Below are 22930 nucleotides of genomic sequence, written 5' to 3'. Positions count from 1 at the left end.
CTACCCTAACAATTGGGATTCTTCCTTATTCAGTAGTTTGCTGAGGATGACATCATAGTACGGGCTGAACACCATCTTGTTATAGTTGACAAGGCGAACATACTTGACAGCAATTTCTTCCATCTCTCTTTGAATAGGGCCTAATCCCGCAGGAATAGCAGGAAACGATTTCTGATGACCAGAAGTCAGATAGCTCTCCAAAAATGTCTGGATTCGAGAATCTGGGGGGAAAAAGGACCAAGGTGTTTTTAAATACAAAACAAGAACAATGCATGTGATCTTCCTCCATGGTGCATTACCAAAAAAAAAAAAAAAAAATGGTGAGCACACCCTGTGTTATGTACTTCAGTCCAGAGACTCCTCCGAGCACAGATCCCAACATTATGTTCTACTGTCTGAAAAGATCATCACTTTAAATAATTACAACTTCAGGCAGTAGACTTGGTGATGCAGGTGGCTGGACAGCTCAGTGAAGATCCAAGTTTAGGAATTAAAGATCACTTCTACAGTTGAAACTTGGGCAACTACACTTGAAAATTCTGACCTGATTTTCAGAGTTGCTGAGCTGCCCAAGAGGTCAAGGTAAGGCACTCAACTTTGTCTAGTGGCTCACCATACCTCAGAAGCAAGTGTTATTAAATAATCAATATTAAATCATACAAAACAGGTTATTCAATGAGTTTACTAGTAGCAAAAGAAAAAAGCATGTTTGAGAACACTGCATATACACTCCAAGATTACCTATCAACTTGCATATGGTGTTGTCAGAGTTTCCCAATGTCTGGATCTGTCCTTTAAGCGCAATCTCTTTCTCAGTTGTGAATGGCGTGAATCCATGTTGGGAAAGACAGCTATTAACTTCAGCACAGACCTTCTCACCAACAGTAGCCAAAGATTCACTCAGGTTAAAGGAGCTAGAGAGAACATGAAGGAGTAAACCATTCCTTAAGGACTGTTGCTTAGTCATTTATTTTGACTCTTTACAATCAGTCCAATTATACTGATTTGAGCTGCCTATATATTAACAAAACACTTGTTCCTCTCACCACCGTCTATGGCAGTCATTCTAAACCAACAGGTGTCTGCACACATGTACAGAACAAACAATTTTGTGAAGGATGGAGGGAGACTGGTCCAAGCTATGAAGCATGGTTAACTGCCAACAAAAGGCTGTGGACTTGATAGAAGACTTCACATGAAATAAGTAATGACAGCAAATGAATTGTTTGGCACAGGCGTGTCGGATGGGGAGGAAAGGAATAAGGTGGTTAATTTCCTTAGAAAAAACTGCTAGCCTTGTATGCTTGCATGAGTGAAAGCCCTCCATTCTAATCACTCGTCCCTTCTATCCTTCCTTAAGTTTCTTGAAGTCAAGAGAGTAAAAGACGCCCATGCAATCAATACTCACTAGGATCACAACAAAATTAAGCCACTGAACACCACTTCCACAATTGAACATAACATAGTTGAGAGATGCTATGTAGGAGTCATTCAGATACTCACGGAAGGTGCATTCCCGTCAACAACACCTTTATAATGGTTTTGATTTTGTCAGCAAACCCTGGCAGATTGGAAAGTGCTGCACCTGCTACATTGAACATGACCAGGAGGATAGAACCAGTCAAGGTGAGCTGTTCCAGCTCCAGCTGCATTTCCTGAAAGCGGGTGTGGTCCATTAACAATGTCTGCAAAGATAGAGTAAAATCAAAATGCTGGGTTAACAAAGTATAGTGAAAATGAAATTGTGAGGCCATGTAACATAATGAAGATTATTCTGAAAACTGAATTCCTTTAGTACACAGACTTCAAAATTGTATCAGTATTCCATTCATTTGAAGGATGGGCCAGTGGTACCAATGCCACTCTGAGTAAAATCCAATAAGGGGTGCTCTGTAAGCAGCATGTTTGGAAGCCCAGAGAGGAAACATTTTATCTCCATTTGCTTCTCCTACAAGATTTCCAAATTCACTCCTAAAACCCGATTTCCCAGATAGCAGTAGAATTCAATGTCACTGTTAGTATATATCAAAAAGATGCAATACTCAGAAAACAGTCCTCTTCCAATTAAAAGCTTTTACTATGGTTAAAGTTAGATAATTACTAGAGATTCCTCTCTCTAGGACCCTTCAAGGGATTGGTGTTGCAGTGGGATAGTGCACCAGTCTTTTATTTCCAACACCTAATTACACAATCAGTCTAGTCAAATATGGTCTATCTAATCTGATGTTTTCCCTATAAAACACTGGACAGTGCAAGAAATCCACAATGAACAATTATAGAATAACCTTCCTATGAGAGAAATCTTTCTACACAGGTTAGTTAGTGGCTGGTTTATGCACTGAAGATGTTTGTATCCATTATACATTTTTTATCCTAAGGTAGACCCAAGGTTAAGTGTCAGTAAAGGTTTCATCTTAGTGCTTAGAGGACATTTGTTTCCATCCCAAATACCACTATTTACATTTATTAAAACTTAGCATGATAGGCAGTTTGTGCTCCAGAAAGATCCAGGAGTGGAGTATCAGGGATTAGCAGGTGAGAACCAAGGTGATTTAACAGAGCTGTGATGGTAAACTTGCACAATGCCTGGCTTTATCTAATGTTTTCAGTCCCTCGCTTTAATGAGCACTAATTCAATACACAAAATAAAAGAATATTTTAAAAAAATGCTTATATTTCATCTTTGAATTACTCAGCTTCTATTACAGATGGATTTGTTTCAAGACAAACGAATAAAAAGTTAAAACTTATTGGGTTACTACATTCAAAATAAAGCATGAGAGTTATCAATTAATGGATCACATTACACCAATCAATTTATAGTGAACAATGTAAACTTTTGTAGCTCAGTTGTGAATGTTAGTTTTCTGAACTCTCTCACACGTGCCTTCCTCTCAAAACAGACTTACAGGGAAATACATTAGATGGTTCATAAGATACAAGTTACAACTACCATAAAGGGGAAAGATTTTGTAGAGTGTTCATCCTGGGTGGGCAAACAGCTGTTTGATTACTTAACTCAATGTCAGTTCTCGACATATCATATCCCTATGCTTCTCCCTCCATCAAACTGAATACAATGGTCAAAGTCAATGGAATAACTCTAGGTTTATAGTGGTACAATAGAATCTAGCTGCACTGCTTCTGCAATAAGCTGAAGGTTGTAAATCTAGTTTAAATTCAGAGGTTTGGGTTCAGAATCTTCCCAGCAATGAACTAGCCGTCCAGGTCTTAAAGATAAGAAGGTAAGAGACAGTTGATTCAAGACAGAAAGACAGACAATTCTTCTGCAAAATCCTAAACCCCGAGATTTATGCTGTGAGCCTCATACACAAACAGCTATTAAACAGACATTTTGCATGCATAAAACCAGACATTAGTAATCAAAACATCTGCTCAGCCATGCAGAAAGAACTCTGAAGCATCTTTTTTCTTTACAGTAGCTGCAACTCACATAACATAATGCTGTAGTGAGAGCCCATGTGACAGTGTTTGAGACATATATACATATATAACCCACAGAAAATTACAAAATCATATACAGAAAATTCATAGTGGAACTCCCTAAAGGAACACCTGTTAAAGAAGTAACCCGATAAAAAGAATACATTATGATTTGTATTACAGTAGCATCCAGGGGTCCCACTGAGATTGGAAGACTCCTGTGCGGGGCACTGTGAAAAGTATTAGACTATCCCGGTCCTGAAGAGCTTACAATCTAAATAGACAAGACAGAAAAATGGTGGGAGGGAAAACAGAGGCACAGAAAAGGAAATGACTTGTGCAGTGACACAGAGCCAGGAACAGAACCCAAATCTCCTGATTCCCAATCCAGTGATCTATACAGTAGATTACGCTATCTCACCTTCAGTTAAACTTCAGTTTTTTTTGGGGGGGGGGAGGGGGAAGATTTCAGGATGGAGTTATCCTAATAAAAGAACTGCAAGAGCTTCAGTTAAATCCTAAATCTTTTAGTATTTTATGTCAAGAACAAGGTTATGGATCCAAATGATTTCTGCTATATCACCAAAAACAGTGTAGAAAATTAAATAAAAGAAGCTACGTCTTCTCTTAAATACCTACTTCTGGGAAAGGCCTGTGCACATGATCCCACTTAAGCAGCTTTAGATATGCCCAATTCTGTACAGCAGCAGGACACAATACAGGAACTCCACTAGCAGCAGCACCAACACCAGGGGAAGGTGGATTTTTACACCTCAAATTGGCAAGATCATCTAATGCTTCTTGCAGCCAGTCGGTGACAAAGTCTAGAGAATCTGAAAGAAAGCATTTTGGTAAAAATCTTACTTTCAGGAGTTATCTTTTTCCCCCATGAATAGTTTTCAAATAATACCACTACTAGTCTTTCGTACTACCCATGGTGCTAGTTACTGAGATGCATTTTATTTACTTTATGATTCAGAACTTCTGCAAGATACCAAAACAGATTGAACACAGAGAACCTCTTGGATGGAAACCACAAATTAAGCTGGCAGTACTACAGACAAGCATGTTGATGCTGATTTATAGTGTCATATTATATTGATATCCTAGGTCTGGGTTTGTTTTTTGTTTTTAAATGCAGAATTGTTGTACCGGTAAATTTCTTGAATTGAAGCTTAGGGACCAGAGGTATCTCTTTTTGAATTATGGACCAATGTAACAAAATACTGAATTTGGTGGGTTGTTTTGTGTTTGTGACACCAACATGCAAAGGCACATAATTTAGAAGAGGAAAAAAAGTCATACTTGGCTGTTTCTCAAAAATCTTCTGAAACTTCTCTCTTTCGTATTCAACAGATTGTTGCATTAACTGTGGCCTAATGCTACTGACAGCAAAGTTAGCCATGTCCATTTTCATTAAGTCTAATACAGAGAAAATTGCTCTAAAGAAAGAAAGAAAGAAAAAAAAAGAAAGAAAAGAAAAAAGATGTTATTTTTTCAAGCAGAGCGGCACATGTTTAAAATGTAGTTTGCAAGACTTACTTAGCATAGACTGTCCAAGGAAATGAGCTATTAAGAACATTAAAAAAGAATGGTAAGTATTTACATGGAGCTTGAAGTCTTGGGAAAGAACGCCAGGGTAATGAGGCTTGTTCCCCTGTAAAGAAACTTCTGAGAATGTACTAGAGTCCTTTTCACAGATCAGTTCTCTTGGGACACGTCATCACATGCTGAATTTAGGAAAGTCTTGAATTCCAAGCCTAACATGAGGCTTATCACTATACATGTGTATACTCTGACCTCTGTCAACCAAATGGCTCAATACACTACTGATGACAGTTAACAAAATTCCCTATAACTGTTGAGAACTTGCACAATTTATTTAAATGAGATAGTAACAAAACGGAAAATAGCATCAGACATATACAGGCCCTATATGCTTTCCACTTTTAAACACCTGTAATATATTCTTTTATTACGTATGAGAAAGGAGGTGGAGGGGGAGAAATGAGGGAGGAATTGGTAGAAGACCACCCTAAAGCTGAGTGAACTTTATTATTTTCTAAATTATTTAATGTATACCAGCAGAAAGGAAAAGTGAACAAGGAATTCATGCTTTTTCTTAAGACGGTCTCCCAATATCCAGGGGAAGATTCTCTTACCTAAATATGCCATTTCAGAAAATGATGGTTTCCAATTACACAAAGCTACACAGAAATACCTTCAGTCCACCAGAACCAAAAGGGTCCTTGCTAATAGCTGCTGGAATTTTCTTCTTTATAGTTTTCCCCCTCTGCTTGCTTTATATTTTTCTAGAAAGAATTTTTTGCTAGCGGACTGTTTATGCCACCAGCATGCACAGGTAAAATTTGGATCTTTAACAAGGATCTACAAGCAAATCTGAAATTAATTAAGTGACCCACAGTCTGATTCCTTGCAATTCCTTAACGTCATTCCAGTACCTGAATAGTGGGACTATTTCATGAATGTCTTTCAGTTTCTTAATTTCCTCATCTCTAACTGGAGCACAAAGGGTCCCCATCATTCCGATGATGAATTCTGCCAGCTTAGAAATATCCAGGGCCCCATTCACTGCCTCCTGCTTTATCAGATCCAGATCCAGAACTTCAGTAATCTGATTTCTTAATCTAGTATGACCAGGCAATAAGAAAGATAGAAGAGCCTGAAAGAAAACAAATTTTCATTTTGTTAGTTTTTCACAACAAACAACATTATTGTTTCACCGTCTTACAAAGGAACTGAATAATGGTCTGAATTAACAACCAACTTCATACTGGATTTCTATGGCAGATGACATCTTAATAGTTTTTCAAAACATAGGGCCACAAAAATTATACAATATATTTTTAAATCATAGTTTTCCTGCATTCTATACTGTATTGGTGTTATTCAGATTGTAAGCTCTTTGGGACAGGGAGGGTTTTTTCAGTGGTGGGTTTTTTCGCTAAATCTAGATTGGTGCCTCTAAGTGCTATTGTAGCAAAAATAATTAATGTCACATTTTGCTACTGCAACCTCAGAATTATTAAAGAAACATTACCTGCAACCTTCCCTTCATCTAACATGACTCGGCATTTCTTGCTTTCGCATTTGATTATTTTTTTCCCCCATGTGTCCATGCAACCTATAGATAAAGCTATCGTCTAGACTTCTACAGAGCATTTTGCCATCGCTGTATAACAACTGTGTGTATACAGTTTGCGTATCTGTGCCATGTAATCTCTGTAAATTACTTCTGATGTCACACCTTCTTACCTCTTTAATCTCCCCCACAAGTTTAATTGACTGATCATATGTTGGTGGATCTTCGCTTAACTGGGCTTCCAGACAGTCCCAAAAAGCTTTATGTACAATCTCTTTTACAGTTTTCTCCAGGCTGTTAGTAAACACAACAATATCAAAGTTAGTATCTTACATGTAATGAATTAGAGAGGTTTAGAGGAGAAAACTGCCATTTTAATCAGGCACAAGAGTATAAAAACTGGAATGATTTGGAATGGCTGACATCACAGCTAAAAAGATACAGAGCAGGTGAAAAACAAAACAAAAACAAGACCCTTAAAAGCATTGAAAAGTGAAACCAGAATGTAATAGCAGTGAGGTATTTCCTTCATGACTGAGCACAACTCACCACTTGTCAAAATACATGGGCATTAAGATATTTTTACTAAGTTGGACGGTCAAATTCAGAGTTAGTGTAAATAATCCCATTACTTCAACAACAAGTTACAAGTTTCAATGTTTTGATTTAATTGTGCAACTCTACTGAAGCTGCAAATGTTCACACCAGATCTGAATGCGGCCTTGATCCTTTTCTGAAGATGCCTGGAGCTACCTTGGAATTCTTACTCCATTAACCACGGAAGTTCAGGCAAATCCTGAAAGCAGTAACCATTTGTTCTGTTGTGGAAAATTAACCACTCGTTGTGTTTGAATCAGAAAATGCCTGAGGCTCCTTTATTTTATGCGAGCATATATGCAAGGAGAGTCAGCATAGCCCCATGCAAGGTGGCAAGCTGCTCTGCCCTCCTTAAACCTTAACCAGCTTATAAAGGTTAAAACCACAGACAAATTACACATACTTCCGTATTAATTACCTTATTTGGAATACATTGCAAAATCAATACAGGCCAAAAGCAAAAACAAGCGTCTCCCCCTCTAGGTCCCTCCTGTTACTCACTGTCTGTTCTTTTGCGGTCAGCGACCTTTCTAACACAACTGTTGCAGTTATATATTTCATAAGCCTGGAAAATTACAAATTGTACTGCTTGGGGACTTTTCCACTGTGACTCCTCCTACCTCTTGACACACAGAAACAAGCAGGATCTTTGTGTAAGGCCTGCAAGTAAGCTTGACCAAAATCAGGGCCTTGACTAAAGTGTACCCTGCTAAATTTTCCTCACAGTTCCAAGAGCAACTTAAGGGTATGTCTAACGCTACAGCTGCAGCGCTTCAGTCCAGACATTACCTATGCCGACAGGAGGGGTTCTCCCATTGGCGTAACGGCAATTCGCCTCCCCGAGAGTCGGTAGCTAGGTTGACAGAAGAATTCTTCCGTCAGCCTAGCGCTATCTAAATGGGGACTTATGTTGGCTCAGGGATGAGGATATTTCACACACCCAACCGACATAGTTAATCCGACCAAATTTTCTAGGGTAGACCAGGCCCAAGAGTCAACTTTAGAGAGTTACTACAAAGGAAGAGGATGTTAAAGAATATAGAAGAGTAAAATAGTGGTGCTAGAATGAAAAAGTGGTGAAAAGCTAAGAAAACACATTACAATTCTTTTCATGGAATTTTTCCCCAAAAGTATCTGCATATTCCACTCTTTACATCCAAAGGATTGATATAAACTGCTATTTCTTTCTTTCTATCAGTAACCATCTTACCTGCCTTCTGGTAATTCAGCTGGTTTAATCTGGAAGCCTCCATTGACTACAATTTCATGTGCTAACGCCATATTGGAAACTCCTTTTGCTGTTTCCATCAGCTCTTCCATCGACACAAGCCGAGGGGGACTAGCTGTAACATTAACAAATATATGACATTTAATTATTCATTCAGAAGCTGGAGGTAAGATCCTCCTCCACCTTTCTGGGCCTCTTTCCACCAGTCGGCCAGTACAAAGGGGATGTAGAGCCAGTAGGCAAGCCCAGCTGAGGATTCCCTCGATGTCATAGATCTGATGAGGCTGCTTCCTCTACAGCACTGTTGTGCTCCAATCAGCCATTAACTAGGCCCCCAAATGCCTGCAACCTCTGCTGCATCAAGTCCCTCCTTAAAACACACATCTTCTTTTAGGGCTATAGAATCAAGTCCTTCCCAGGTGAAGGGGGCAAACCATTTCTACAAAATATGCAGACAATATTGTGGGGCCAACAAGCTTCATATGCAACTTCACCATTCAGTCCTGGAGATTTCTGCTGCATTTATTATGTGCACATTGCCATTTGGATTGTACATTTTTCAAGGCAGGGAGGGATCTCGTCTTCCAAAGTATCTGTAAAGCACTTACACCACCACCACCACCACCACCACCACCATGCAAGAAAACAGCTAGTTTTCCCTTCTCTACTTCCAGTGGAACCAGCAACCTACTTGCCCCGTTTCCTGAAACCAGGGTCTTGCTATTCTTAACTTGCTAATGATTTCAAGGCCTAACCTGTGCTCTGATGCCACAGCTCTTCTCCTTCCATTCATCTCTGTATGCTCAATGGGACATGGGTTGCTCCATATCCTAGAGCACGGCAAGAAGCCTGAGACTGGGGTTTGGAGTGGCATGAGAATTAGAAAGTGCACACAGGAATGGGAGGCAGCAGTGCAGCAGGACACCACACACACCAGGTCCAGCTTTCATTAGGTAGTAAAGGAAGGAGTAACTAGCTATAGAAAAATGGGAGGTGGAAGGTCACTGGGTGGTAAAGCCAAGCCTTGAAAACAGTACCAGCTGTCTGAACATAGTGGGAACTAGTGCTCGAATTTGTCCTGACTTAGGTTATATAACATCCCAGGGCTGATGTTACTGTGATACAGAATGCATTAGCAGCATGTAGAAATAAATGTGGTAAAGGTGATGATGATATAATAGATGCTGATTAAGGGAGTAATGCTGCACCCACTGAAATCAACTGGAGCTTTGCCGTTGACCTTCTTAGGAGAAGGTCTCCCCCCAAGTTGTGCTTGTAGCAGTGCTGACGTCAGTGCTAAGCATAGAGACAGAGCAGGCCTGTAACAAGCTATTCTGAGTAATAAAGCATGTGCCTTCCAAAAACTGAGAAGAAAAGGGAAGAGAGCTCTTCTCTGGTCCAATCATCTGTGAGAAGAGACCATATCATTAGTGCCATCAGATGAATAGAGGGCTGGCCAGACTTCTCCCCAGCTGCACAGAAGGAAAAGTGAGAAAGAGGAATATAAAGAACAGAAAGCAAGGATTGGTTGCTCTGTCACCCTGTGATTGTGATAATTCTGTCGCTTCAATTCCAATCTTGGCAAAAACATTACATATAATTACACACACCCCACCCCCATACTGAAATAAAACCCTTTGATCCATACTAATCACACATTAGGTTAATTTGGAATACATTGTTTTAGATTGATTAACAGGTTTATATGATTGGGTTTATGCAGGTAGCAACCTTCTACATGGAACAGGCCCTTCATTGAGAAGCCTTTCCCCAATTGTCTGCTATACAAAGTGTCATTTATTTAATAAAGAATTACTTGTGCCACTTTGTCATAAACAGCTCTTTAGTTCACCCAGCACTTTATACGCTTGCATATTACTGCCTAGGGTTTGATCCTGCACAATGCCTGTGGGGAGTATTGCGAAGTCTGAAGTGATGAGCAGACAGGCAGTGCACTCAGCCTGCATTTAAATCAAAGTGCTCTTGCCTGATTGCCAAATTATTCCTGCCTAACAGCAGAAGTAAAGACTAAGAAGGGAAACTATAGCTAAGCACCTAATTTGTATACTGAAAAATGCACTTAAGCACATCTCTTCAGACACACACATCTCTTGACCGTAGCCCCTTCTTTACCCAGCACTCATGACTAGCTACCTCTCAGTGCAGAGGACTATGCCTAACACTTGACTTTTGCTTTTGCTCACACATGGACGGCAGCACGCTGGACTCTCTGAAGGGCATCTTGCAATATCAGGGCTTAGAGCATAAATCCCAAAGGGAATGTCTCTTGTGTTTGATACAGCTCCAAACACCATCATGCTCAACAAATAATTAGCACTGTTTTTAAAAACAAAAAACACAAATAATAAAATGCATTGTATTCAATGGCTCAAGACATAATTGTTGCCAGGCTTTTGCAAATAATATCTGGGGTAATTCTGTTTCTTTAGCCATAAGCAGAAATCATACCCAGGGGAATTCCCATTTGCTTTTTTATTTGTTTTACCTATAGGGACTTGCTAGTCATACCAGACTTTTCAGAGTCAATAGTAATATCATAACCAGCTCCTACATTAAACACAAAAACACCAAACAAGAAAGACCATACTCTGGCAATAAACCTTAACACAACGTGATGATCTGGCAAGAATGTTTGTCACTGCCCTGTAGCATTAGGACTGAAAACGTTTCCAGCCCCATTAAAGCTCATTAATTTTCAGACTTAAGGTATGCTACACTGACTGGCAGAACCAAAAGCTGACATACCCTTCGATTTGACCTCTTTTGGGGGGTAAGGTCCCTTTGAAGGTTAAGGAAACAACTATTAAACTATAAACCAAAGGAGACAACCCTCCAGAAAGCTAAGCGGATGGATTGGATGATGTAACAAGAAAATGAGCATACTATATTGGGCCAGATCCTGTAAATACTTAGACACTCAAATATTCCCACTGAAGTCAGATGACTCACAGGGGTTCTCAAATTGAGGGTCGTGATCTCTTATTACATGGGGGTCACAAGCTGTCAGCCACCACCCTCAAGCCCCGCTTCGCCTCCAGCTTTTATAATAGTGTTAAATATTTTTTAAAATGTGGTTTTAATTCATAAAGGGGTCACATTCAGAGGCTTGTGGTGTGAAAGGGGTCACCAATACAAAAGTTTGAGAAGCACTGAGTTACTCAGATGCATAAGTATTTGCAGGTGCAGGCCCTTGGTTAGGATCACAGACACAGGCATGCACATGATACATGTGTAGAATACACCACTCTACTGATTCTGGTTCACAGTAATGTTAGGTGCAAAGGGCTGAAGTAAGTTTATTAATATCCTGTGCAGGACCGGCTCCAGGGTTTTTGCCGCCCCAAGCAGCAGGAAAAAAGAAAGAGGCGCGATCGCAATTGCTCCACCGCGCCGCTTTCTTCTTCAGCGGGAATTCGGCAGCAGGTGCTTCCCTCCAAGAGGGACCTGCCGCTGAATTGCAGCCGAAGAGCCTGACGTGCCGCCCCTTCTCCTTGGCCGCCCCAAGCACCTGCTTGCTGGGCTGGTGCCTGAAGCCGGTCCTGATCCTGTGCTTTCCTTCCCTCCTCCCTTATGGGTATCTCTAGGCATAAGTGGACCTTGTGACCACAGGACCTCTATTATTTGCCTGTGGGCTTTCAGCAACCAGTAGGGTTTAAAGTAGATGTAGATTTCACATAGTAGTGGAGGGTGTAAAAGACACTATTTCAAATGTTCATGGGAGCCTCCATATGATCACAGGTTGTTCTACAATAGCACTCATATTCTCCCCAAACAAAACACAGCACCCGGAGAATGATTGCAAGAAACCTGAATGCTGCTTCTTGTGGGCAACAGGAACTGCTGGAGGAGGACACGCAGAGCTCTTTCCCCCACCACACAGAGGCTGGCTATATATAGTGTGCCTCTGAGACCCTGCTAGTTTGGGACCTAAATTTGGCTCCCTGTACTTTTCAAAATCAATCAGATACAAAAGCACAGAAAACAATTATTTAGAAAATGTCAAATGGCCAAATTCTGAAGCCCTTATTCATGGAAAATGTCCCATTTATTTAAATAAGAGTTTTGATAACATAAGGATTTGGCCCAGTAATTGCAAAAAGTGAACTGAAGGAACAACTCTTCTCTAGAAGGATGTGGGTGGTGATTTTACGATGGAAGGATAGCCAGACGGGGTGGCAAGCCCACAATGTTGCTGAGCGCCTTCCACCCACATTAACTTTAATAATGATAAGAAGGCATTGTGCACCTTTTAGGATCAGGCCCTAAATAACCAAGGAGAGTAAAATTATGAGTTGATGACAACGGAATTCCAGGACTTCTTCTAGTGACAGCTTTCACTTCCTTCCTATAAGTAACTGGAATGAATTTCAAGCTTACTTTGGGAGAAAAACACATTTGTTGGTTTTTATTCTGGTACTGTGGCCTGATCAGGAGTGCTTGAGGGGTGCATTAACTTATGGCAGTCTTACCCAGCCTCCCTATGGGCTGCTTCACAGGACAGAAAAGCCAATGACATTAAAGGAAAAAAATGTTTCCTTCTCCTTTTTAATTATTAATGATCGATACAATATTTAATTAATTACACAATAGTTAATTGCGCAGCACCCAGTGAGCCTTTTAAAGGAATCTAAATATTTATCTTCACAACAAGAAAAATATGTTTTTGTACTTTATTTTAACAGATTTGCTTACATTGAGCTCTGTTGCATCTGTGTGGACTTGAGGTACTTTGTCGTATCCTTTGTCTCATAGATTGATCTGGGTTGTTCAAGCTGTCCTCTTGGATATCCTCTGAATCACTTGATTTTTCTTCACTTGTATGTGGAATATCAGGATCCTGAGACATTTTCAATGTTTCTTTTTTTAGGGAAGAGGGGAAAAAAACAGAATGGAACTGAATTGATATACACTCTTCCTGCCCTTGCAAAAAAAAACCAAACAAACAAAAGCCAGCAAAATTCTCTGTATAGTTTTAGATAAATCAGAGATCCTCCTTCTTGATTTTTTTAAAGGTTCAAAATAAGGAGATCCTTTCAATGCAGTTATCATTTACACAATATTTTTGTTCACAAGCCCTCAAAAATCTGAAACTGTTTCCTTCCCATAATGTACAAGATACAGATATTTTGTCTCGTTTGTTTTTTTAGGATTGCTAACAAGTGCTTGACTTTTTAAATATATATTAAAAGAAGAGAGATCCTTGAAGCAATTTTATGCACATACATTACTTGGATTTTGAAATTAGATAGAAGAAGAAAGGTAGATTACATTTTTAACCTACCATTTTAGACATTATCCCTACTAAGGAGTGTAATAAAGTGTTTTGCTCATATGTTCCAGAACTGTAGCCAAATTCTTCACTGACTTATTATCAGAACTCAGTGTAATCCACCTGAATACAATGGGATCCATCTAAAGATAGTGAGGTAAATCAATGCAGAATCTGGCTCCTAAATTTTAATTCCATACAAGCAGCATGATTTATCCACACAGGGAAGTTAGGATGATTTATTAAAAAACATAAAAAACCCTGATTTAATAAACAACCAGTAGTTGTGGAGATTACAATGTTGGATTTTATAGCATAATATCACATCACATGCACTTTAGAATAATCCCTTGGTACACTGCAAAAGTGGCATTTGTAAAATATTTTGCTCAATTCAATAACTTTACATCCTTCAGAGAAAAAAGTGAATGTGAAATAGTTGAAGTAATTTGCAAAGACTATCTACTATACATTAAGTTACCGTTCACTGGTTGTGGCTTCAGGTAATAAATAATAATAATACCTAGCTCTTAAATGGAAAGCTAAAAACATTAAAAAATATATCATTGCTCTGAAATCAAATATCCAGCATCTCCCCAACCTCCCATTTCATAGAATATCCTCTGCATGAAAATAAAGAAAAAAACAAAAAACAAACAAAAACTTACTTTTTCACTTAATAATATCCGTGGACCACAGGCTGCAAAAGATGAGAAAGTCAGGCTGTCAGCAAAAGAAACTGTCCCAGGAGCACCTCAAGGCTATTAAAGGTAAACTGGAGCACAGGCCTATACGGATGAGAATGTAGCAGGAAGTAATACAGAGGAAATACAAGAAGCTGCTCTGAGTTTTTAATACAATAATTAAAAGACTGAACCTGGTGCATCCTACCTCCCTCATCTTAGAGGAGATAACAGGAAAACTCATCATGAATTATTTTGTATTACAGTAGTGCCTAAAGGGCCTGATTGTGGGAGGTGCTATACACATTCATGCAGTAAGAGACAGTACTCTGCCCCAAAGAACTTACAATCTAAATTGCCAAGACAGATAAAGGGTACGAGGCAGGAAGTATTATTCCCATTTTACAAATGGGAAAGTAAGACACAGAGAGGTTAACTTGTGTAAGGTCACACAGGAAACCTATGGCAGAACCAGTAACTGAACCCAGATCACTTGTGTTCCAGCCCAGCGTTTTAGCCACAAGACCAGCCATGCCCCAATCTGTAAGTTGCACCCTAGAGAGGAAAAGCTATGCCACCCATTTCTCTCTACATCTCTGAACCAGCACCAGAATCACTGACCATCTCTATGTCACATTTCTAATCACTTGGGCCATCCAACCTCCACGTACAGGACTCCATCCTGTATTCTCCGACATAGTGCAAACACACCAATGAGCAGAGCACCAATCCTGATGTCCTGGAGTCAATCTAATACTCAACTGAGACAAGAAATAGGCCCCATCCATGGAACATGGTTCTGTAGCCCACATGGATCAGCCAGCCAACCTCCTTGCCCCATGGCATGCAAGGGATAACCTGAGCTCTTTCCGATAGTACAGCAGCAGCCCCAACCAAGTTCCAGAGCCACCCCGTCCCCAGCACATGAGAAAGGTAAGGATGGCGACACCAGGATGTTCAATGAGCAGAAAGGGTAGAGCAAAGGATCTCAGGCCTGGAGAATGAAGGGTCACAGCTACAGTGAACAATGCAGCAATTAGGAGGAGGTCTGATGACAAAAAAGCATCTAGAAGATGAGTACAGTGCTGGATGCTGTAGAAAAACTTAAGATGGATAAGGTAGGTCTTGTTAAACAAATGGAAGGGAAAAAATTGAAAACAATTTCTATTCACTTTTTCTTGGAAAATAGTGCCAACACAAAATTTCCCCAAATATATAAAACAGATTGGATTGTTACTATCTATCCATCCACATAATGTGGTTTCCCCTACAGTCCCAACCTGCTGCTTCCTTTGAAAAATGGCTTCCAGAAATTCTGAATCTGAAGTGCAAGCATGGCTGTATTAAAATCTCTCTCTCTCTCTCCTTATACACCACCACCACATCTGAGTGCGTCACAATCATGAATGGATTTAAACCTCACAACAACCCTGAGAAGTAGGGAAGTATTATCCTTATGTTACAGATGGAGAAATTGAGGTGTGGAGTGGATTAAGTGGTTTACTCAAGTTTATACAGCAGATCACTGGCAGAGCCAGGAACACAGACTAGAATTTGGCAGACATGGGCTATCTCCCAACCTACTAGAACATCCTTCTTATGCTACAGGCTGCACTCTAATTAGTCAGTCTCCACAAAATAAAAAAGACTAACAGCTATACTCTCCAGGCTACACAATTTCACATATAAAATAAAAATTATTCTCCACATTTCATCTGTGCAGTGTCGCTTTGAAATCAGATGCCACCTGATCAAAGACCTTTTATGCATTTGAGGCAGTACTTGTTAGGTTAGTGTCTAATTTGCAATGGTCTATTTTCACTAGATTGTTACTATTGTCTATTAGAATGTATCTAGAACAACTCCCGTTTGCACTGGTCAAATAAGCTTAACAATGCCTCTTCTGAATCAGCTAGCTGCATCTTTTGTAAAGAGTTTGGCGTCCATTCAATTAAATGAAAAGAGTCTGTTTCATTGGACTTTTAATTTAAAATATTATTTTTTTTAAACTTAAAAATAATAATTTTCATGGACATGGCTCATTTCATCCAAGGATCTCAAACTGTCCTGCAAATATTAATGTTAAATAAATGTCGCAAGGCCCCTGTGAGATATTATTCCCAGCTTTATAGGTGGGGATACTCAACCGCAGAAATGTTTAGGTCCCAATGCTGGAATGAGCTCTGGGATTTGTTCATGCGTAGCTCATTGCGACATCAGTATCAAAATCACAAATCAAGTCACCGCCCTCGCTGAGCATCTCAACAGATACTCCTCACCCTTTAATAAGTCTCTCGTCCAAAACCCACTGACTTCAATGGGAGTCTATTGATTTCCATGGCCTTTACATCAGGTCCTATCCACCTAGTGAGAACCCCATTTACAACTTCACAACATAATAGTAGTAGTGAGCACTATTGCTGTCCTCCTTAGTAAACAAGCCAGGGAATCATGGGCTCTAGACTGCCAAGGCAAAATACGCATGCAGAAATAGTTAACATTTACCTTGTTTTATTAATCCTTCCACCCAGTCCCACAAATGATGCCCTGGGGCACTATTCTGCTGGAGCTGACCTACTGAATTAAGGCAAGTACTGGAGTTATTTGTTTTGTCTACAGTACTGCATGATTTTGCTAATGGTTCCTTATCACCCCTTTTGGGGTGCAGAATATTAAGCATGACGGAGTCAAGCCAAACACGCACAGTAGGATGGCAGGAATAACAGGCTTTACCCACAAGCCTGCTGCGTACTTCAGTTATCAACCCCCCCACACCATGCTGCCCACCCCACATGTAGGGCCAGAACTTCAACCCCAAGCAAAACAACAGGGACCAGACAGAAAGCGGGGCCTGACTCAGCACTGCAGCAGGGACACGGGGGCCTTTCCGCAGACAGGGAGCCGAGCCTGCCAGCCACACGCCAACGCATGGGCTGCTCCCTCAGCAGGGATGCGGGACGGAGCCGGCCTCCTGTTCCCCCCGGCAGCAAGTGGGAGGCCGGGCGGCCCCAGCCCCTAACCGGGAGGGGAGGGGAGGGGAGTCTCTCCAGCTCCCATGGGGCGGGGGACAGGGAGCGGCTCGGGGCGGACCCAGGGACGCGGGTGCTGGCGCAGCTACCAGACCATCGGCCAGGCTCCGCGCCCCTCGCTTACCTGGGCGGCGGGCTGGGGAACCCCTCGCGCCAGCAGCCCCAGTACCTCCAGGCACCGGCAGCGAGGTAGAGGGAGTGGGCAAGCGCCCGCGGCTCTCCCCCCGCAAGCCGGGCCCGGGCTACGGTGCGCGGGGGCTTTGCAAAAGGCCGGGAGCGGCCAGCCCCGCGCAGGGCGGCGTCATGGCTCTGAGCCGGGAAACCGGAGGCACAGCCGCAGCATCCGCAGCGCGGAGTCTCTCGGGGAGCAGCGGGAGGATGCTGTGGAGCTGCAGCCAGCCAGGGCCCGGGGGCGGCGCTGGCTGCACCAGCCGCTGGAGGGGGCTGCGGGCAGGAGCGAGCCAGCTAAGGAGGGGAGCGCAGGTCCGTGGCTAGCCCGGCCCGTAGCCCCACCTGCTGGCGTGCGGGGGGCGGCCCCGCTCCTGTACCACACAGCTTCAGCCAATCTGCTGGGGTGAGAGGGAGCCGCTGCGCCACGGACAGGCCCCTGCGCTTCGCCGTCAGCCTTTAGTCCCTGCTACCAGGGAGAAGATGCTGCTTGGCTTAAACAGTCAGAGTGTAGTAGGGGACCGCTCCACCCAACGTCTTCAGCTGCTACATCGCGTGCTGTCTTTCTGGTCAGAAGTAGGGAAAACTTCCCTATATTTCCCCTCCGAAGTAGCCGGGCCTAGCCAGCTTTACCGCACAGTGTGTGGCGCTGGGACACACACTGGGGCGCCTCTAGTACTCCTCGTACGCTTGTGTCTTCTGTAAGCATAAAAAACACCTCTCTCATTCTAAAAGGGTGAAACCCATTCACAGCATCAAATTGGCATGAACCCTTTCCAAGACACCCTCTTCTCCTCCACATTTGTAACCAAAGGTACAGAAGAGGAGGGTGAGGGGGGGAAGTTTTCTTTACAAAAGAAAAAAAAACCCACACGTCCAACATGCTATGAATAAAGACTTTATATAGAAAAGGAAATGTATTTCCTCTGTTAAAAAAATTGATCCCTTAATTCTTTAAAGTGCATAATTTTCCTTCCAACTAAGCTACAGTTATTTGATTCAGTAAAGGTCTTATAATGGAAGACTAAAAGCCCTTAGGGTAGATAACCTACCATATAACAATCTTTTTTTACTTACACAAATTGTCAGGTGACACCTTAAAGACTAACATTTATTTGGGCATAAGCTTTCATGGATAAAAAACCCAGTGAGGTTTTTTACCCACGAAAGCTTATGCCCAAATAAATCTGCTAGTCTTTAAGGTGCCACTGGACTTGTTGTTTTTGTGGATACAGACTAACACGGCTACCCCCTGATACTTGACCCCAACCATAGGATCAGGATAGAAAAGAATTTTAACAGTGACAAAGTTAGACTTATTACAGCATTCAAATTATAAAGCTGTTGAAGGGTGAATGCAGAGTACTTACTATCTCCTTGTGGCTGTGTGGCATAGCAGGCTCTCCTCATCTAGCACTACCACCAGCTCTGGCCCTGAGGTGGTCTGCCTCTTCTCCTGAAAAGGCCCTGCAGTCAGTTCATCATATGTCCTCCTCCCCCCCAATCTGGGGTAACAGAGTCCAAACAAGAATCAGATGTCTTTAAATTGGGTCTTCATCCCCTTACTCTGGGTTCCGTGGTCCTTACAGCCCCCTCTTACAGCTTTCAAGAGTCCCTAGCCCCTTATATCAGGGGGCTTCAAACCACATTCCCTTATGGCTGTTAGGGGAACCCAGGCAGCCCTCCTTCTCTGGGTTCTAGCCCAGGGACCCTGTAGTGAGCAGGCAAGGGCTGTCAATTCAGACCTACCCCCAGCTACTTCCCTGGACTTTTTGCTATGTCAGGCTGGTAGCAGGGTTCCTACAGTCCCTTCCTAGGCCCACTGTGTACCTGTATTCTTCTTAGGTGCCGCAGCCTCTCAAGACTCACCCTTCTTTCCTGGCAGGGCCGAGGCAGGCTCCTCCCTAGCATCCTCCAACAAATCCCAACTGAAAAATATAAACTGACACTAACTTCTGTCCTCCTAGGGCTTGACTTTTCATCCCTCTTAAGTTTTCTCCTACTCCAACGAGAATGCTTCCCAGAAGTCTAGGTCCGAAATCAGGGCTCGTCACCAGAGCTTGCTCCATGTCTCTCTTGGCTCGTCACCAGAGTGTCACTGCAGGAGAGGAACAAGGCCTCCTCTGCCCCTAGAAACCGTCTCCTTTTGTCCTGTAGCCCCATCATAGTAGCCAGCCAGCTCCAGCTGGGTTTCATCCCACATTTGTCCTGCCCCAGCCTACACCTGCAGCCAGTGCACTAATTGAGCTCCGTCCAGCTCCCGTTAACTGTTTCAGTGCCAGTAGGGGGGTTTACACTCCATCACAATGCAGTTTTTTGGAAAGAAAAGGTAAATAATTATTTTTTTCTAATGGAATTCTGGACCATTGTTATGGATTTCCCCACTTCATTTACTACTATTTCTGCCTTTTCCAATAATCAGATATTTGAATAATGGCTCTAAATCAGAGGTCCCCAAACTGTGGGGTGGGGCGTACAGGAATGTTCGGGACAGGGGAGCCTAGGCCAGCCCCCATAGGGGGCAGGGAGGGAGCACCACCCAGTTCCACCCCCAGCTATGACCCTGGCTGCCAGCCCTGCCCCCAGCTGCCAGCCTCCAACCCCTGTCCGCATCTCCCGCTCCCAGAGCTGCAGCCCCACTCCAGACTCTGGGAGGGGCGGTGGACAGGAGTAAGGGAGGGTGTGATGTAAAAAGTTTGGGGAGCACTGCTCTAGATTAAGTTCCTGAATTAAAAAAAAATAAATAAATAAAAAAATAAAGGTATCAGTGCAGTATATAATTACATATTCTCCATAAATCTATAGCCAAATAAAGAAAAGGAATGTACTTAGTCAAGCCTGGATAGTCTTTGAAGGTCATTATATTCTAGACAATATCTTCCCTCTCAAGAACCAAGTATTATTGGATTTTTCCCTTGCACTCAACCTCCAATTACTCAATATCAGCTGTTCCTTATGTGAAAATACTCTAAGTGCGTGCTGGTAGCTGTAAAATTAGTTGAGACACTCAGACTGACAGTTGTCTACACCATAAGAGCCACCACACATGGTATTTCTTGCCCTATTACATCAACTATTAAGGCAGTTTGAAGAGAGGAAGCTCTTAGAACAAATTTGGTACAAATGGGCACAGACAGTTCCCACAGAGCTAGGGTAGTCATAGCAGGTTAAAACTGGCAAATTAAAAATGTAGCAATATTAATATTGCTTGACAAAAATAAGCCTTGTCACTTGCTACCAAAGCTTTTTCAAAATGGATAACTACCGCTAACTCTTGCTTTTTATGTCACCCTTCTAGAAAGGAGAGGAAACAATTATTCTTTGCCTCAAATAAGTGTGAGGAAGAGGGACTAGGAAGGGAAGGATGGAGTCTTGGATCCTACTACCTCACACCTAGTTTGTTTTTCCCAGCATGCAATAAGGTGGTTTCAGTACTCAATCAATTCACTTAAAAAAAAAATCCACCAAAATGGAAGCAAAAATACAGATAAGCATAGCCTGAACAGCCATTTCTTGCACAGAAAATTATATATTGAATTAATGGGGATCACTGCCTATGCACAATAATTATCTGGACTTCCGTGGTATATGAAATTCTATGGCTTCATGGAAGGGAGAGGAGCTGTCATATTATAGAAAAAATATGTAATATTTGCATAGAGGTGTTGTATGTGCTCATTACCTAGTACTCCAGTAAGAACAGCAATGTGCATTTTGTAGTAAGTGTATATATACTCCTCTCTTCAAAATGCGGCACTTTATGGACATCTTCAGAAACAGGCTTGGATTTAGGCAGCTGAATGATCCATTTCACAATACTCACTCTGATCTTGAGTCAGTACTAAGACCATTTCAATGATCTGCCATATTTTAAACATGGCATGTCATGAATTCTCAGATTCACAGCTGTTAGGCACAGTTCAGTCTCTAATGTAGTTGAAAGTAACCTAATAAGAAAAATATAGCAATAGCCTATCTTGCTTTAGCTACACTGAATCAACACTGTGTCCGAAAGTCAACCGACTTCAGACCCATTAAGTAGCATCAACTATTATTGATCTTTCTTCAGGACAATACATGTTTAGGAGCCAAGGAGTAGAGAGTCATTGGGAGCTGCAGGAGCAGCCATCTAGTTTTTTTGCCTCTGTAGTTCAGCAACCAATGGCTATTTGCATTATGGCACACTAATTAATCATCCTTACTTTGCCAAATTAAATAGTAGATGGTTTCTCAGTTACATTGTTCCACACCAATGAAGGCGGACAGCAATTTAGAGTTGCTGTACAGCAAGGGACATACATAATGAAGGGAAGTGGTTTTTACTGGCAAGCCCCAATAGCTTGGTGAAACCCTCTCAACTCCAAGTAAGGGCAAAAGTTGGCTCCAAATAATTGAGGAGACTGATGACTACGCTCCCTCTCTAATCTTTAAGAGCACAATAGGAAGATACATAGCAGCCTCCAGGGTTTCACTGTGGATTTATGTGGACAATTCACATGCCCACATTGTAGAACTCAAAATCCTTGTGTTTGTTCCAAATCACTAACTGTAGCTAGACGGTTCATACTAAGAGCACCCCACCACTGACCATTATTTTGCAGTAATCAAGATTCATTAAAACACTCATAGGCTTGCTTTTCTGTTAAGCCAGTTGATATCCAGGTACAACTAAATATAATCTTTTCTACAGCAACTCTAAAGCCATTAAAGTCAGTGGGAGTTGAGGGTACACAGCAGGATCAGGCCCTTAATGATCAAGTCATTTCCTCCATTAAACTTAAATTGGCACAATGAGTCATCTTAACATAACAGTTCAATTAGCAGTTTGATACAGGTTGTGGAATACCAAACAACAAGCATTTACATAATTTTCTAGACTACTGTGGTACTGCATTGATTAAAAAAAAGGAAAGATATGTTACCTTGAACTATGTCTTACAAGGGCAGTTAGATTAGACTAAGGTTCAAGATTCTAAAAATTGCTGGAGAAGGAGAAATAAAACAAAAAAAACCCCAAACCAGTCCCAGACATCCAGAAGCAAATACTTTTGCTAAGTGACTCGCTTTCCATTGTCACAGGACTTTACTTCCATGTTTGAAGAAAGTAATATTAAAAATAATACAGAAGTTGGGATTCTTGGTTTCAGATTTCTCTGCCATCAGACAGGCAACAAAAATTTAAAATGAGCACTCAAACTGTTCCATAAATACATGTTGCTTTATAAAAGCAACTGAAGCCCAAGATTATAGTTTTTAATTTGATTAATTACTTGTAAATTCCATTCATCTTCAAAATAATTTTATTATGTGGATGAATACAAAATCTTTTTAAAAGACAGATTAATGTTCTGAAAACTATTGTACAGATTACATTTCTTTAATTTTAAA

The 22930-nt window shown here is 41.5% G+C and overlaps 1 protein-coding gene across 1 annotated transcript; it reads right to left on the bottom strand.

Annotated features, from left to right (window-relative positions):
• Positions 1 to 13239, bottom strand: TCP11L1 (t-complex 11 like 1). Its single transcript, XM_065404034.1, has 9 exons — positions 13086 to 13239; positions 8355 to 8487; positions 6721 to 6841; positions 5907 to 6127; positions 4750 to 4886; positions 4084 to 4277; positions 1504 to 1685; positions 742 to 914; positions 1 to 221 (listed from the first exon to the last, which is right to left on the bottom strand). The coding sequence occupies exons 1-9, from the start codon at positions 13237 to 13239 to the stop codon at positions 1 to 3; spliced, it is 1536 nt and encodes a 511-aa protein (XP_065260106.1).
• Positions 13240 to 22930: the final 9691 nt, after the last annotated feature.

Source organism: Emys orbicularis, chromosome 4, assembly GCF_028017835.1.
Source record: "Emys orbicularis isolate rEmyOrb1 chromosome 4, rEmyOrb1.hap1, whole genome shotgun sequence".
Classification (NCBI taxonomy): Eukaryota; Metazoa; Chordata; order Testudines; family Emydidae; genus Emys; species Emys orbicularis.
The sequence above is the reverse complement of the archived record's forward strand: the minus strand, read 5'-3'. Positions and strand labels throughout refer to the sequence as shown.